This window comes from Electrona antarctica (assembly GCF_951216825.1).
Source record: "Electrona antarctica genome assembly, chromosome: 23".
Lineage (NCBI taxonomy): Eukaryota > Metazoa > Chordata > Actinopteri > Myctophiformes > Myctophidae > Electrona > Electrona antarctica.
This window is the reverse complement of record NC_136804.1, coordinates 482,891-501,192: the sequence shown is the minus strand read 5'-3', so window position 1 is coordinate 501,192 and position 18,302 is coordinate 482,891. Positions and strand designations below refer to the sequence as shown.

The 18,302-nt window shown below is 43.0% G+C and overlaps 1 protein-coding gene across 2 annotated transcripts in view; it reads right to left on the bottom strand.

The window, feature by feature from the left end:
- The window catches only part of LOC306916683 (rho GTPase-activating protein 8-like), a 28,643-nt gene extending 12,265 nt beyond the window's left edge, over positions 1-16,378 (bottom strand). For both annotated transcript variants that reach the window (XR_013789014.1, XM_079494677.1), the window contains exons 1-7: positions 16,253-16,378; positions 14,315-14,401; positions 13,724-13,822; positions 11,111-11,221; positions 8,090-8,163; positions 7,464-7,541; positions 1,792-1,920 (exon numbers count right to left, since the gene is read on the bottom strand). Coding sequence is in view for 1 of the 2 variants with exons in the window: in XM_079494677.1 (XP_079350803.1) it covers positions 1,792-1,920; positions 7,464-7,541; positions 8,090-8,163; positions 11,111-11,221; positions 13,724-13,822; positions 14,315-14,401; positions 16,253-16,350 (676 nt within the window). In the remaining variant the exon portion in view is untranslated. The remainder of the gene's footprint in view (positions 1-1,791; positions 1,921-7,463; positions 7,542-8,089; positions 8,164-11,110; positions 11,222-13,723; positions 13,823-14,314; positions 14,402-16,252) is intronic.
- Positions 16,379-18,302: the final 1,924 nt, after the last annotated feature.

The following is an 18,302-nucleotide window of genomic DNA, read 5'->3' as shown; positions in this document are numbered from 1 at the left end:
CCGAGTGGCGCGCTATGAGCTTGTAGGTCTGCTATTTTCGAAAAATCGCAGATCTACAAGCTCATAGCGCGCCACCGAGTGGCGCGCTACGAGCTTGTAGGTCTGCTATTTTCGAAAAATCGAAGAACGACCGACATAGAAACGTAGCTTTTTCAGAAAACTGTCAGGATATAGAAGACATTTTTAGAATCTGATCTCAGGTCAAAATGGGTTAATATTCACCTCCACGGGTGGAGGACCAGGCTGTGGCTGAACAGTTCCATGTTCACTGATCTTCATTAGGTGTACCATACATACACTTCCCCTCTCTCCACACATTATCCATCTGGACACTGCACAAAAAACGACTCCAAGGGAGAAGTCCGTCGTAATGCGACGATACATTTTTGGTACAATTGTGTGGTTTTCCATTATAACCAATGAACCATGGTCATTCGGCCCAAGAACATCCATAAGCCTGGGAAATGAGCCAGACTTAAACCCATTTTGGGCGGGAACCCCTTTTGGTGTTTCAAGCATTCTGTTATACTGTAACTATTGAAAAATAGCAGATCTACAAGCTCATAGCGCGCCATCGAGTGGCGCGCTATGAACTTGTAGGTCTGCTATTTTTGAAAAATCGTAAAAATGACGTCAGGCCTAAATGGGTTAATCTCCCCATGGATCAGAACCAGCTGAGAAGAAGATGCTAAGACTGTCCTGATATGCTTTTCTACATCACTTCTCAAGAGCTTTGCGTTTTGTGATCCGACTCTTAATTATCACAGTGATTTCACCCACAGTTTTTTAGTCTGACAAAACCTTTGAAACTTGGGTGTGTTGTTGAGTAATTATACTATATTTATCACTGGAGTCTCTCATCACTCTCACATCACTCGGTGGTTGTTCTGTACCATGTTTATTGTTATTGTATTGTATTGTATTTGGATAGTTTTATAAACCTTTTTTAATAGCCTGCTCAGGGACTACAGATGGAAATTAGCATATGGCTAACTCTGGCCCATTTACAAAACATGGATGTGAAAACTGACGTGTTGATTAATGAGCATTGTCCCTTACGGTCCGTGGCATTCTACGCTCAACCACTAGATGGGGCTGTGGCGAGGAAGGAGTTAGTATGCAATGTCCCCATCTAAATAAACAAATAATGTAAAAGTAGTCAGTAGTCACTTTGAGTGGCCACGTATATGTCGGACATTACTAATCCTACTCCTAACCCTAACCTATACCTAAGGTTAACCGGCCACGTATGTCAGACTCCATCGCGGTCTAAAACATTACATTATCTGCAAAAAAGGTTGTTTGTGGTTGGCACAGAAATAGTGCCGCAAACGGGATTCGATACCAGGAGGTGTGGGTTGGGAGTCTAACCCATTTTGGGCAGGAACCCCTTTTGGTGTTAGCATTATGTTATGCTTTAGCTATTGAAAAATAGCAGATCTACAAGCTCATAGCGCGCCACCGAGTGGCACGCTACGAGCTTGTAGGTCTGCTATTTTTGAAAAATCGAAGAACGACTGACATAGAAACATAGCTTTTTCAGAAAACTGTCAGGATGTAGAAGACATTTTTAGAATCTGATCTCGGGTCAAAATGGGCTAATGATTAGCGAGGCAAGCCACTGAGGCTGCATGGTGCTGAGATGGGGCATTCGGTCTGCATTATAATATAACAACGCCCCTACCCCGCCCAGCAGGGGAGGGGTGGGGGGGGCGAGGCTTCCCGTATTTCTGTCAGATGCCCTTGACGGATGATTTCTCCCATTGTGCTCCCTCCAGTAGCAGTACTTACGGACTATCTCCAGCACGTGGTGGTACACGGCGAAGGTGAGCAGCGGTTCAGACAGCTCCCTGAGGAAGGTCTTCAGAATGACAGCGGCCACGTGGACGTCACCGTACTGCTCGAAGCTCACCGGCTTCCCTGCAATGGCAACATAAAACACTCCGTTAATGACATTACATACGGCCTAGCAACCCAAAACACTAATATAAGTTGTTGTCTCTCCAACAGACCCAAAACCAGTGAAAATAGCCGATCCACCAGTTCACAACGCGTGCATTGTAGATCTGCCATTTTCACTACTTCTTCAACTTTTTTTTAAATGTATTATTATTTATTTGTTTATGGAATTGTTATTGTATTCATGCAATTCTCTAAAATCTCTTTTATTTGGGGGGGGGGGGGGGGGGGGGGGAAATTGAAGAGAAATAATATAAACATGTTTTTTTGTTCGTTTGTTTCTTGCAACAATTTTCGTCATTTTGTTGAGGAAATGCAGAGCCAGATCACTCATAGCATCTCTGAGGATATAATTCTGGATGAGCAGGACACTCCAGGCTACTCCTGAAAACTTTGGAAGTCAATCTTAGCTAATCAGTGTAGAATCTGAGAAATCCAACAGGCTCGTCTTGATCACATGACTACAGAGATCATGTGTACTGATTTGCGTGAGATTTGGATGAAATCTGTGCGACTAACATAAACAATGTGTTTTGCAGAAATCGGCCTCATGGTGGCGCTATAACTGGCAGATGTGGAGGGATGCAGGGAAAATGTTTTTCCATGGCCTCTAGGGAGTGCGCATACATAAGTTGTATACAGATCGATGCAGTTATAGGTAAAAACAGGAATTGGCCTGTTATAGCGCCACCGTGAGGCTGATTTGGGAAATGGAAATGTGTGTGTATAATTTCATGGAAATTGGACACCGTTTGTGATTTGTGGCATTTTGTTCGAAACGGACCAATCATGTGAGCTTTGGAAGCCAATCTTAGCCAATCAGGATGGAAGATGGGAAATTGTGCAGATCCGTGTTGATCACATGACTATGGAGATAGTGTATACCGAATTGTGTGATGTATGGATAAAATGTGTACGAGTTATCTACAGAAATGTGTTTTGCCTAAATCGGCCTCATGGTGGCGCTATAACAGGCCGTTGAGGAATATTTGGGGCAGAGGTTCGTCGTTGGCATCCAGGGAGTGCGTGTGCACAGTTTGGCATGGATCGGGCCAACGGTGCCGGAGATTAGCTGATAACGGACGGACGGAGTGCAAAACATAATCTCTCCCCATGCCTTCGGCCTGGTGGAGACAAAGGAAATATTTTACTCGCAACCCATGAAACCTGTGTCAGTGTTTGGGAAACACTAACCTAGAGTCTCTATTCTGGGGGAGAAATTTGGTGAAAAAAGACCATCGACACATTAAATCTCGCTGTGAGTTTGGAAATCGCCTAATTTCGCCGAAGATGTAGAGGGGCAAAAGGAGGGGGCCTAGTATAGACCGCTGGTGGTCTCTGGCCAATTAGTCTGTATATGGGGTTTAACGTGGTTAATCTACTGCATACTGTAATTGTAACTTTAGTTCCCAGAAGCTGGCATGGTTGCTTTTATGTTCCGGTTCATTTTCCCATGGTTTCCTTTGATTGGCTCAACAGCAGATTTTGAGCCGGTAACACTGCACCTGCATATGGGTTTCCGCTTCAAATATGCTGTCGAACCAGACAAATGGAGTTATGCACAGAGTCTACCGGTACTCTATTCCACCAGTTAGGACCACATCATAACCCATTTAGGCCTGACGTCGAAATAAATAAAAAGTCTTCTTAACCCTTAGACAGATTACTACTGGAAAACACGTGGAGTTTTGCATTAGTCTTTTCTGCCCTGTACGTGATTTTCCGTAGTTCTCTTTTTTTATTAATACCAATATATTAATTCGGTCCGCACCTCTGTATATAGTATTGAGCATAAATATCAACTACATTTCCCAGAATTCCCGTGTCACGTGACACACGTGTATGCTTTCCTATTGGAAACTGACGCCCAGCCCCCAGTGAACAGGGGGGTTGGTTGACTCCTCCGAGGTGGGCACTGGAGGAAGAGTTTTTCAGCCAGGTTTGCAGTCGCCGCAAAAAAAACAATCTGAAAAATGATCCATCCGTGTCCAGTGGCATTCTCCAGTCCCAGACCGTTGGCCGGGCTGCAACATCCACCCTCGCGGATTACACGTGTGCAATGTTTTTTCTTCTCCCCACCGGAGTTACCACCAAGGCTGATGCCTTCGCTAAAAGGTAATTTTATTGTATTCGAAAATGCCCTAATATGACATGTCTAGTAAGACGATCCCTATATTTGGCCCGAGCCGACCTAGTGCTGATATCAGATAGATGTGGTAGAACCATATATGGATAGATCTAACTGGTTTAGTCATCGTGACATGCATAGTCGGAGAATATATAACAAGGGTCGGTACTATAGGTGATCGACGTAGCTAACAAAAACATCTGATCAAATGAATGTATTGTACTGTGTCTTTGTGGGCCGAATCGTGGCATCGTGGCATACAAATAGATGTTTGTATAATTAGTATCACGATAAAATAATATGGCGACGTTAGAATGACACCACCAATGAGTGATCGCGTGTAATGTAGCTGCCCAGCGTATATCCAGCACCATCACGTCACCACATTCCACTGGCTGTTGGCTAGTAGTAGTTGCTAACAAACACTGCACAAATGGTACTGGCTATTGGCCGGGCCACAAGCCCGGGCAATAGCCAGTACCAATGTTGCTGGATGATTGCGACGCAATGGTGCTGGATATACCCTGGGCAGCTAGCTACATTACCACCGATAACTCATTGGTGTTTCATTCTAACGTTGCCATATTATTTTATCGTGATACTACTTATACAAGCATCTATTTGTATTTGTCATGCCACGACTCGGCCCACAAAGACACTGCACAATAAAATCATTGATCGCCAGCAGCCGGGTAAAACGCCATGTAATAGTAGCGTGCACTGACTACAGCTAAAATGTTTATTTCTTTTTATATATTTAGAACTGACATCAGATGAGGAGGAGGAGGATGAAGAGTCAAGACTGCGATGGCGTTCTCCGACACTGAACCGGATTCATTCATTCATTCATTTCAGGGGGGGCAGTTTTTGGGTGTTTTTTTTATTTAGCCTACTCACACATAACCTGACTCCGCCAGATGGGGCAGCAGAGAGTACACTGGGTTCCCCCCTCCTGCTCCCATCTGGGAACTCTCAGGCAGACTTGATGCCCGGCCACAAAACGGCCTGGCCAATCAGCAGCAGCTAGAAGCGAAGTTGCTCACAAAACGGCCTGGCCAATCAGCAGCAGCTAGTAGAAGCTAGAAGCTGCTGCTAGAAGTTGCTAGAAGCTGCTGCTGATTGGCCAGGCCGTTTTGTGGCCGGGCATCAAGTCTGCCTGAGAGTTCCCAGATGGGAGCAGGAGGGGGGAACACAGTGTACACTCTGCTGCCCCATATGGCGGAGTCAGGTTAACTCACACACACACACACCGTCAAGGACTGGGTTTGGGGACATTTGGGAGGAGTAGCTCTGATCCATAGCTCTAAATGCGCATTTAGAGCTATGGATCAGAGCTAGGGGAGGAGTAACTGTTTTGTATGTAGGCCTATTTATTTTCTGTAATATTTATCATTTTATTATGTTAGTAGTCGTAAAAAATAAAAGACGCTTTTACAATGAGTTAGACCTGTCATGACTATTTTGTTCACTATTGTGAGGTTTATTGTATATGACTAAGCAAGTTTCAACTGTGATTTACTCTGTAACGGTAGATGGTAATAACTCAATTTCTTTTTTATAATACAGTATACATTCAAGTCTATATTTTGATACATATCATGGGCACCAAGTCATATCAAAACAATGTCCTTGGATGTGTTTTTTATCAAAACTGTGTTTCTTCATAACAGGTTTTTGAGATACATGCATGAATAGACAAGGTACTGGTAAGACTATGTAAACATGGTATATATCAAAATGTGCGTTAGAATGTCTAATTTTACCCCAAAAAAGAATTGAGTTTATATGATGTTCCAATTTCAGAGCTATGGGGACTTTTAGCTGGATAGGTCAGATTGATCATGACTGACCATGCTATTTATAGATGGCAAAATATCTACAGTGGTACATGTGAGAAACTTTTTATTTTATTTTAATTGAACTAGACAACTCACCCTTTAAAATGAGATATTGCATGGCTATGTATGCCCAGCAGAAAAAAAGTTATTTAGAAAATAAAACTTCAACCGGGCATAACTTTTTTTGGTTGTCCTAGAAACAGAAACAGTGTAAATGCAGGCTCTTTTAAATGGCTTCCAACACAAGAACTAAACATTTTATCAACTCAGTTCATTTTTTTCCTGTAAGCAGACAAGTCAAGCTTTCTCTGAAGGTCTTTCGTTGTCACACATTCACAACAGAGAATTTTCAATAAATCATTCAAAAACGCCATTCTGGCCATAGAGAAGTCTACCTACTATATAGAAATCCTTGAAACGCTCAAAGAGTTAAAGAATATATCTTCAATGATTTGTGCCACATCACATTTTCACGATTTTTCAAAAATAGCAGACCTACAGTACAAGCTTGTAGCGTGCCACTTGTAGATCTGCTATTTTTCAATGCTAACACCAAAAGGAGTTCCCGCCCAAAATGGGATAATATAGTTTAGCAGTAATAATATAGTAGGCTAAACTGAGTAAATTAGCAATGGAAATGAACGGAAATGTAGAAGTTTACAAATTATGTCAAATAACTAGGCTTGAGGGCTTTCAAAATGACTGCAACATCAGTCAGGCAGGTGGGGGAGGGGGAGTAGCAGCGTCGTTTCCTTTTTTGAAAATCATCTCGAGGGCCGCATTGGACCTCTCCCTGGGCCGCATGTGGCCCACGGATCACCAGTTTGACACCCCTGATGTATTGTGTGCAATGTTGCGAGCCAAATATAGCTGATCTACAAGTTTGTTCGAAATAATGCCAGCGGTCCACAGCTCAACAAAGATTGAGAACCGCTGCTCTATACCGGGTAGTCTACTATACCCTATTGAGAGAAATATTGAAAATGAGGCCCATTGATTTCTACGTTTTCCGCGAGTTGTCAATTGTGCCCCGAGGCAGGAATAAAAGCACAGTGGATTCGACATGGGACCAGGAACGACTGAGCTATACGTGATCTCTGCGAGTGTGGGTGGAAGTCTAATGAAGTGGAAAGCCGACTGAAACAGACACCGCCTAACTCATTTTGGGCGGGAAACCCCTTTGGGTGTAAGCATTATGTTATGCTTTAGCTATTGAAAAATAGCAGATCTACAAGTTTGTAGGTCTGCTATTTTTTGAAAAATCGAAGAACGACTGACATAGAAACATAGCTTTTTCAGAAAACTGTCAGGATGTAGAAGACATTTTTTAGAATCTGATCTCAGGTCAAAATGGGCTAACTCAGCAGGGGTTGTGTGCGACAGCAGGGGCGGGGAGGGGGATTTGGCGGGGGGTTATGTCTGATGGCATCTGTGTCGCTGGACACAGAGCTTTATTGATCCTCCTGGTTTCCTGGTAGAGGGAGATAAAATTAAAAAAAAAGCCCTGCTGCTGGCTGAGGGAGACCCCGCTCGCTCACCCAGGTTATAGAGTTTCTGGATGTCCTTGATAAGCTGGACACGTGCCGACCTCCGGAAAATGCCCTCTGTTTTCAGCCCTAGGAGGGGGAGGGGAGGGGAGGGGAGGGGAGGGAGCAGAGCGGAGAGATGTGATAGGAAAGGAAGAAAGGGAGAAAACTTAACTAGACTTAAATATGACTTTAGAAAAAATTGACAAGAAGTTGGAAAAGGAAATGAATGGCAGGTCAAACAAGAAAATCAGGCAAACGGACACTGCGTGTTCTCCAGTAGGAGTTGGACTGCCAAATGTTGGTTCTCAAACATGTTCTTGTCAAGGACCCCTAAATTGATATGCATTTGAAAATATTGTGTGGCAGTGACTCCCACATTTTGACCCATGAAAATGTGTCACAATTTCAATGTTTTTTCCAATTGTTTCAAAAATAGCCCAAGTATAAGATAGGGGTAAAGTGTTTAAACTGTTCCTCATTTTGCTGGGGACCACCTGGAACCCCCTCAATGACCCCTGGGGGTCCCCGGACCCCACTTTGAGAACTACACTGCTGTCACCATAAGCATATGGGTGTGCTTTTCCAAGTAAGAGCAAAATGGCTGCTGTGTCACTGTTTCAGAATTCAACACTCACCTTTTTCTTTGAGATAGGCCACCGTTTGAGATATCACCAGTGGTATAATCGCTCCCTTGTTCTTCTCACAAAGGCTGTCGAGACAACATTACATTTGAGCCCAAAGGAATGCAAACAAATGCCAATAAATACTTGTGAACGCCAGACCCCTTCCCTCCCACACAGAATAATCTGCTCAGTGACTCTGCCCGGCAACACTCGCTCCGTCGACCTCGAGCCACTGAAGACGTGTAAACCCAGGGCTCGACGTGGTGGTTTTAATCAGTGGTGTACTGTACTTTGAGAATTTTTGAGGGGCGCTAGCCCCTCCTATGTCCAGCTTTGAGGGTTTGTGTAAACAAAACGCAAACATTGTTTCGCTACCACCGCCTACACTCCTACAGTATGACTAGTTTTTGAGTGTTTGTGTGAAAACACAAACATTGTGTAAACACAAACATTGAAGACAAAAGTGAGGACGCAAATTGTGATTGGCCAGAATGTGATGACGTATGATGATAAGAGCGCCCCTCACTTCACACAGGTGTGCTTTTATTACTTTACACTTTTACTTCTAGTCCACTACATCCCTGATTCAAATACTGTACTTACTCAGTAGATTTTGATTCTTATTTAAAAACATACATTATACACTTCAGCCATGTATACATTTCGGCCATTTGAAAATAGCCGATCTACAAGCTCAAAATGTGTCACGATTGTGAGCTTGTAGATTGGCCACTTCCAAAATAATTTTATACATTTGAAAACTGTACAATGAGTACTTTTACTTTAAGTACATTTTGACGCCAATACTTTTCTATTTAGTATTTCTATATTGCAGTATTGATACTGTTTTAGGTTTTTTAGGTTTTATTTATTCGCACATAAAAAAGGTTAAAAACAGGAAAAATAAATTCATGCATATTAATAATGTGCAGGAGAAGTTAAAAGCCAAAAGGCTTATCGAGAACTTCCCCTAATTAACGGTTGCTGAAGGATAACATGTGAGCACTATTTCCCCCACTGGTTTTAATACCTGAATCTCCCTCCGATTCGCCACGGATATACAGAGGTTTTGCCATAATTCACCACGGATATACAGAGGTTTTGCCATAATTCACCACGGATATACAGAGGTTTTGCCATAATTCGACCACGGATATACAGAGGTTTTGCCATAATTCGACCACGGATATACAGAGGTTTTGCCATAATTCACCACGGATATACAGAGGTTTTGCCATAATTCGCCACGGATATACAGAGGTTTTGCCATAATTCGCCACGGATATACAGAGGTTTTGCCATAATTCGCCACAGATATACAGAGGTTTTGCCATAATTCACCACGGATATACAGAGGTTTTGCCATAATTCGCCACGGATATACAGAGGTTTTGCCATTTCTTGTGACATACTATACACAAGTAAGACGCGCGAACGTGGGAAGCGAACGCAGCTCGTAAATTGCAATAACAACAATTAGAATTACGTACTTTAAGATTTTTTTTAAGTTAAGTTTTTTTTAGTGTGTGTATGTATGTGTGTTTTTTTATGTTTAAGTTTTTTTTTTTTTTTTTTGTAAGTTTTTTGTGTGTGTGTGTGTGTGTGTTGTGTGTGATACAGCTGTGCCCTCTGGTGGTGGGCGGGTGGTGTTACAAGCGTGACACACAGACAGACAGACAGACATGTTCTGCTAGGTCTCATAGTTAGTGCTCATTGCGTGTGCAATAAACAAACAGTACAGCCTATGGTCACTCAGAAAGGGATTCCAGTGGTGTTACTACCTCCTGGAGGTGGGCTGGTGAGACTAGTACCTCTCCTCAGCCAACGACTCTTCAAAACAAATCAGCGCTTTCGATGCTGGCAGAATGATGCCTTAAGAGCCTTTCAAACGTGAAGCGATATAACGCGCTTATAGTTCATTTTCAATGAGACCTGCGTTTTTGCACGGAGCACTGGGGAGCAGTCGCGGTGCGACAACGCAAGCGTATTTACGTGAGCGCGGCCCCCGTGAATTTGTTCCGCGCGTGCTCGTTTCGTGCACACGCCCGCGACTCACCAGACCTGGATACCGTTTCCGCTTTTTTTTTTTACGCTTGCGTTGTCGCGCCCCTCTTGAGCAGACCTGGAGGAGACCTGTCGTTGATCCAGGCAACAACGCCTGCGTTCCTCGCTTCCCGTTTGAAAGGCCCTTTAACCCATTCTGACCTGAGATCAGATTCTAAAAATGTCTTCTACATCCTGACAGTTTTCTGAAAAAGCTATGTTTCTATGTCAGTCGTTCTTCGATTTTTCAAAAATAGCAGACCTACAAGCTCGTAGCGCGCCACTCGGTGGCGCGCTATGAGCTTGTAGATCTGCTATTTTTCCAAAGCTAAAGCATAACATAATGCTAACACCAAAAGGGGTTCCCGCCCAAAATGGGTTAGGCTGAGTGCGGAAACAAAAACCACACACACCCTTGAGCGTCTGACCAGTCACACACAGTGTCCTCGCTTTCCTCGGATAGTCAAACATCTTGGGGGGTGCAAAGTTCTAAGAGACCCAGTCAAAGTTCTGAATAACGTTGGATGCATTGTGCCTTAAAGGAGAATTCCATGCTAGAAGGCTTTCTTACCTTTATTTGTAGTCGTTACGTCGCCAACAAAGAGGTCCAGGTGTTATTTATTTTGTTGTTTTAATATAAGCCCTCAATGGGGGGTTGGGTTTTTGTGCTAATTCGCTTATTTCCTTCGAAATAAGTTGTAAAGTGTGCCGCTCGGGATACTATTTACATTATGAAGAGAGGATATATACAAAAAATATTGATTTCTGAGTGATGGAAATAAGCGAATTAGCATAACACCCCATAGCCCCATGCAATTCAATGCCATTCATTGAGGGCTTATTGTAGGGGAAATAGCCAATAATGCGCTTTTGCACAAAATAACACCTGGACCTCTTTGGTGGGGACGTAACAACTACAAATAAAAGGTAAGAAAGCCTTCTGGCATGGAATTCTCCTTTAAGTGTGTCACGAGGTCGAGCGATACTTACTACTGCAGGCTCACACCAAACTGCTGGGTGGGCAGTGGGGGGCGTGGAGGGGGGGACTTCACTGGCGGAAGTGGACCGCTTTTCTGGGTTGCCCGAAGCCTCTCGTCATGTCTGCGGAGCACAGACACAGGGTGTACACCAGGGTTCCCCAATTAATTTTCCTCGAGGGCCATATTTTGACTAGGGTACCAGGCTGGGGGCCGAGTCCGCACGCGTGAGGTCGAGGTCTTGCCCTGAAAATTCATTTTCAGGGCAGGACCCCATTTGAAAAGGATGCCCAGTTTGACATGCATAGGCTACTGACCCCCATTTAATGCCATTTATATCTGGGACCCCCCCCCCCCAAAAAAAAATAAATAAAAAAATATTTGTTCCTCTTTTTTCTTATCAACTAGTACCAACAAGGTCGACTAGTGGATTTACTAGTCGACTAGTAAACTAGTCGACTAGTTGCTTAATGCCCTAGTACACACAGGGTTAAAACATCCTTACATCTCATATTGTTTGGCACATTGTCACTATCGGGCATAAACCTTGTATTTCTATAGGATTTAAATGTGTTTCGCGTATAAATTAAAATTACCCATTCATCATACATAAGTGTCGTGCTAATGTAGCGAAAAATAGCCAATCTTCAAGCTCACAATGTGTCAAATTGCCTGTAGATGTGCTATTTCTTTTCTCTCTTTTTTTTAAGTGAAAGTGTTCCCGCCTGTGGTTTTTATATTGAATCAATGAAAAGTATTAACAATAGCTTGTTGTGACTAAATAGTAACTACATTGGATGCATTATGGAACACCCAATATATAATTAAAATGGCCACAAACAGAGCTCAGTGTGAAAATTGTCCATATTCATTAGCGTTTCACAGCAAGAAGCCCGCGGAAGCCAGCTTTAGAGCAAATATCAATAAAATGGACAGACGGCCGAGCCCTCCAAAAGGTTGGAATTTTTCCATGGTATTAGGTTACCTTTTGTAGTCTTGGATGGCAAATAATCCACAAGACCAAATACAGCAGCAGCTACCATATGTTTACACTGCTTGTCAGCATACAGTATAATCAGATGCTTTTTTTTAGCATTGCTTTTAGCAATTGGAACACCCTACCAACAGTCATTAAGACATGCAAATCCCTTGACTCCTTCAAAACCGCTCTCAAAGGGCACCTACGGACGGCTGCAATTCGAAACTGGCCCCTGTAAAAATCTGAATCCCCCAACGCTCCCCCCCCCCCCCCCCCCTCACTGTATATGTCTCTTTTCCATTTTTACCTCTATGATGAATTCCTGTTCTGTTCTTTGACTATATAGAAGAAGTGTCTATTTGTACGTCTCTAAATGTTTTGATGAATTGAACATGGTGGATTGGGTCGTCCACTCACAGTTAACAGTCTTTGTATTGAGTTTGTGCTTGAAATGTACTGTAATTCTGTTAAAACTGTTAATAAATATTTCAATCAATCAATCAATCAATCAATTCTCTACCTGCTTATGATCTGCATACGCAAATACAGTAGACAAACGGTTTACCTGTTCAGTAAAAACTATAAACTGGAGTATCGAATCTGGTGCAAGTACAGAGGACTTTTTAAACTTAATTGAAGTACATCTCACTTAATCATTCACAATCCTTTGACCAGTATTAACCACTTAACCCATTTCCCGCCTCCATTAATGAATCCCTCGACCGCGTATCGCCATGGTTTAATGGCGCGTAACACTTACTTTGAAGAGCCAAATATCCGTAACCGGATGTTACAATGACAAACTGCTATGTGTGGTGTCATGACCGGTTGTTGTTGTTGTCGTCTCGCTCGGCGGTGGCTACAGCCCGTTGAAAACCCTTGTTTTCACCAGAAACGGCCCACTCAATGTCGTTTCTGAGATACAGGCCTTTGAATGCAGGGCTTAGAATTGAAGTGGATGCGCGCGCATCTTCAAAATGGCCGCGGCCACTGTCCCACTAGATGTTGTTGGGTTAGCAATAGTAGCTAACGATGCAATCGGATTAAAACATGAATTAAAGAATACATCGCTGTTAAAAAACGAGAATTCCGGGTTTGGCGCGGTAGGGTACTAATTTAACCCTACGGTTTCTCCGTTTCTGACGGGCCCGCTTCCTTTTCCTTCTACACCAGGGGTGCCCACCCTTTTTTGACTTGAGAGCTACTTTCAAAATGACCAACTCGACAAGATCTACCCACCTGAAAATAGTTTAAATATGTACCTGAGGGTGCTTTAGAATAGCGGCACTGGCATTGCATATAAGACAAATGCACTTGGAATGGGAAATAGAGGGGGAGAAATGGAATAGGTAGGGTTTTTTTGTATTTAATTTATAATGCTACCGATGTTTGTGCACAGCAACACTGAAAACAAAATGTTGCATTGTGGATTTGAGCTGACAGTCAATCAATCAAGTCTCCTTTAATTCAATTGACAGATGCCAAGAATTGTCTTTGATATATTTAATTGAAATATTCTTTAGGGGCATGTCATGTGATCTACCTGCACAGCCTTTGTGATCTACTCTACACCGTTGGCGGAAACAGCTGCAGTACAAGCTCACAACGCGTCACAAATGCAACCTTTGAAAGTGGTAGAGGAAGTACCTGATTACATCGGGAGGGACGATGAGTTGTTCATAGTTGAGGTGGTCTCGGAGTTCAGCCAGGTAGTTCACATAGGTTACCTTCTTGCCAAACTTGTGACTGTGAGGAAAACGATTACAATGTGTACATGTCCCTCTAATGCAATAACATTGATCCAAAAAACACAAAGACCAAAACATTTACTTGAAATATATATATGGTGTATAATCTGTATGCCAGCTCAGTGGCCTTGTGGTTAGAGTGTCCGCCCTGAGACTGGGAGGTCGGGGTTCGATCCCTGGCCGGGTCATACCAAAGACTCTAAAAATGGGACCCAGTGCCACCCTGCTTGACACTCAGAATCAAGGGTTGGATTGAGGGTAAGTCCCTGCGACATACTAGCGTCATGTCCAGGGGGTGTACTTGTACATCAAGCTGCCTCACGCTACAGAAACAGGAGATAGGCTCCTGCCCTATGGGCCTCATGGCTCGGCAAGGCTACTTACTATAATCTGTATGCCTGTCCATGGAAATATATATTTTTAGATACATTTCTCATTAAAAGGATATTATTTTGAAACATTATCAAATCCTTTTTGGTGTAGTTTGTACCTTATGAACGGTTTGAATATGTTCCAGAGAATTCTGATGAAGTTGGTTGGGTGGACCACATAGAGAGCTTTGAGGTTCTTCTTATATCTGCGGGGACAAAGACGTGCACACGGTCAGGTGTACAACAATGTCAAGAAGTGACATCTATGCACAGTTGAAGGACATCTTATATTTATAGATTTACATGTTAGAATTCAGAACCATTTTGGCGGAGGGAACCATGCAAGGCACCAACCTGCTCATCAGGAGCACTTAGGGCATACATGGGCAACTGGCGGCCCAGGGGCCACATGCGGCCCCCACCATCACTTTATGTGGCCCGCAGGTTAACATCGGAATACTGACACATTATTGATTCCGGCTGTTACAATTCCAAACATGCAAACATGACCCGCTTGTCCAGAGTATTTCTATTTAGTTCATAAAGTTAACTATAACTAAATGCATTCGAAATTATATAAAAACTTAAAAAAAGGTTACTTTTCAGGATTCCAATTCAAAAAATGCAAAAATAGCTGATCTACAAGCTCAAAACGCGTTTTGAGTTTGTAGATGGGCTATTTTTTGCTACGACAGAAATATGCAATGTGGCCCTCTGGACTCCATGGTGTTAACCGTTTCCGTCCACACGTGCATCTTCAATGATACGGGGCGAGATAAGAATATTGCTGATTTTTTTTTGTCAGTTCGCCTTTCGGCTACCGTATGGTACACTCTAGGCAATTGTTAGCTTACCATTGACTTAGCTGTTAGCGCGGCGGAAAGAATGACTCGTCTCTCCTAATCCAGGGCGCTCTCCGTGGTGTTGAACGGATCGATATACTGGCGCTTCATTTCTGCTCCTCATCCGTCTCTCCCGCAAAATATGAACGCTTTTTGGATCATATATCATATAAATTAAAACGAGGATTGTTTCCGGGTCATGGGTTTCCGAGTAAAAGCGGCCATGTCTTTCCGGCACCCCATAGAGCTCCTATTTTGAAGGACTTCCGGCACTGATTGTGTTAAGAACTCTAGTTTTCGCCTGCTGCCGGGCGCGGCTGCACTAATAACTTTGGGGCAGGCCCGTCTGGAGTTGAAATGGACAGGTATCAGTCAAAAGGGAGACATCGAAGACGAAGGATGGATGGGGAAGGATCAACATACAGTATGGAATGTCAGAACAGGTCAGCTCCATATATGGAGATCTAAGGGTTTGAGGTCAGATGTAGAGTTGCTGGCCAATGGGATCTCCATGGGCTTAATACTGATGACAGCAGGGATCTCCATTTCTGATGATGTCACGTGATGGCACGTGCTCCAATCCCTGATGATGTCGCGTAACGTCACGTTCTCTCTCACCCCGACCAACCAACCAACCAACACGCACACTGACGGGAAATGCACGATTCCATAGTTAAATGCGACAACCGTATGCCAGGAAGGGATCAATTCCCTGGTCCTGGTCACTGCTTTATTTGATAATTTACCGCATTTTACATGTGCTCTGCTGTAGTAGTCTTATTATATTGGATTTATTCTGTTGTTTATGTTCGTTGTTTGCACTGCACTCTTTCCATTTACTACCCTCTCAGTTCTCATGTGTTAACCCATTTAGGCCCGACGTCGAAATAAAAAAAAATTCTGAAAGAATATATATTCAAAGATTTGTGCCGCATTTTCACGATTTTTCAAAAATAGCAGACCTACAAGCTCGTAGCGCGCCACTCGGTGGCGCGCTATGAGCTTGTAGATCTGCTATTTTTCAATAGCTAAAGTATAACATAATGCTTAGTTAAAACACCAAAACGGGTTCCCGCCCAAAATGTGTTAATAGTGGATCGACCTTAGCTGTGCAACAGTTCATCAAACTAAATAGGCTTGTAAAAAAAGGGGGAAAAAATGTAATCAATAGTTGCAGTTCTAATTGACAATAAAAGTTGGAGTGAAGCGACTAACTTTCTGTCAAACTCGTTGTAGGCTTCCCGCAGCCAGCGGAGAGATGGCTTGTTGCCGCTGCGGAGGCCGTAGTGGAAGTACACCACAGTGTAGTCCATCTCCACGTACTGGTCTAAGGTGTACTTCAGATACCTGTGGTGATGGGAGGGGGAAAGAGCAGTCAGCCAGCGTCGATCGATTTCCTAGGTTAACCCAATTTCGACTGAGGTCGATTAAAAAAAGGCTTCTAAATCCTAACATGTTTCTGAAAAACCCATGTTTCCATGTCAGTCGTTCTTCGATTTTTCAAAAATAGCAGACCTACAAGCTCGTAGCGCGCCACTCGGTGGCGCGCTATGAGCTTGTAGATCTGCTATTTTTCAATAGCTAAAGCATAACATAATGCTAACACCAAAAGGGGTTCCCGCCCAAAATGGGTTAACCCAATTTCGACTGAGGTCGATTAAAAAAAAGGCTTCTAAATCCTAACATTTTTCTGAAAAACCCATGTTTCTATGTCAGTGGTGCTCAACCTTTTTCATGTCAAGGACCCGCAGAATTATCTGTATTTGGCCGCAGACCCCCCCATCTGAAAATATGTTGTTCCAGGGACCCCCCAGAAGCCAATATATTAGTTAAAAATGTTCGCTCTGAAATATATATTCAAAGATTTGCGCCACATTTTCACGACTTTTCAAAAATAGCAGACCTACAAGCTCATAGCGCGCCACTCGGTGGCGCGCTATGAGCTTGTAGATCTGCTATTTTTCAATAGCTAAAGTAGAACATAATGCTTAAAACACCAACAGGGGTTCCCGCCCAAAATGGGTTAACACTACGACGAAAAATGTTCGTCGACTACCTTTTTTCACGGACTAAATAAAAAATAAAATAAAAACTAAGCTATGACGACAAAGACTAAATATATTTTTGACAAATTTGTCAACAACTAATGTTAGGGAGGGACTAGTGGAGAAGAGATCCAGTAGAACTAAAAGACAAGTACGTTTTATGTTTGGTTGCGCTCTAGCGCTGCCCTCTGAAAATACCCGATCTACAAGCTCTCAACACGTTGCAACACGCTAAGCTGTGAGCTTGTAGATCTGCTATTTTCAGCATGCAACAAAGTATAAACCAGGCATTAAAACACCATCAAGGACCACTATTTTAGTCGACAAAATCACCTGTAGCATTGACTAAAATCGTATGGTATTGAGTAAACTATAAAAAAAAGTCAGATGACTAAAATACGAGCAAAACTATAAATAAAACTAATAATAAAACTCTTTGTCTGCCACCATGTGGCTCAGCAAGGTACTGCGCCAGAATGCCATCCATTCCATAGACCTCTGGCTTTGTTTTGGGGTAGACTTTCACTTTTCAGAGACCTTCATTGTAACCATCGGCTATTATTAGCATTAGCTCACGCTGTTGATCTTTCGCCTGAAATGTTAAAGGAGCATTCAGTGATTTGGGTGATTTGGAAAAATACCCGGTCCACCCGGTAACAAGATGTGCACATACACACGCTCTACAGTGGGGGAAGTAGAACAGACAAACAGCATGTGCACCAAGGCCCGCCCCATTCGATCATGATTGGAGGACGGCCCCTCTCATCCTGATTGGATGAAGGCTTTGCCACCCAAAGCCCAAACCGAAGGGTTTTTTGACCCCAGGGGCTCACTGGGGACAGGGAGGAACTTCTTATATGGTCAGCACACTTTTTAGTAGGGATGATTATCCAAAAAATAAGAAAAAATAAGTGATATTTGAATTAAGACTTAGATTCAGAGTTATGGAGCATTGAAAATCCTACTTTGAACAGAGGTAAATGGAGGGGGGGGGGGGGGTGCAAAGATCCTGGTGCCGGGGGTGACAGAGGCTTTGCCTAGCCAATATTAACCCATTTAGGCCTGACCTCAAAATTAAAAAAAAAAAATCTTCTAAATCCTCCAGTTTTCTGAAATAAATATTTTCACGATTTTTTCAAAATAGCAGACCTACAAGCTCGTAGCGCGCCACTCGGTGGCGCGCTACGAGCTTGTACATCTGCTATTTTTCAATAGCTAAA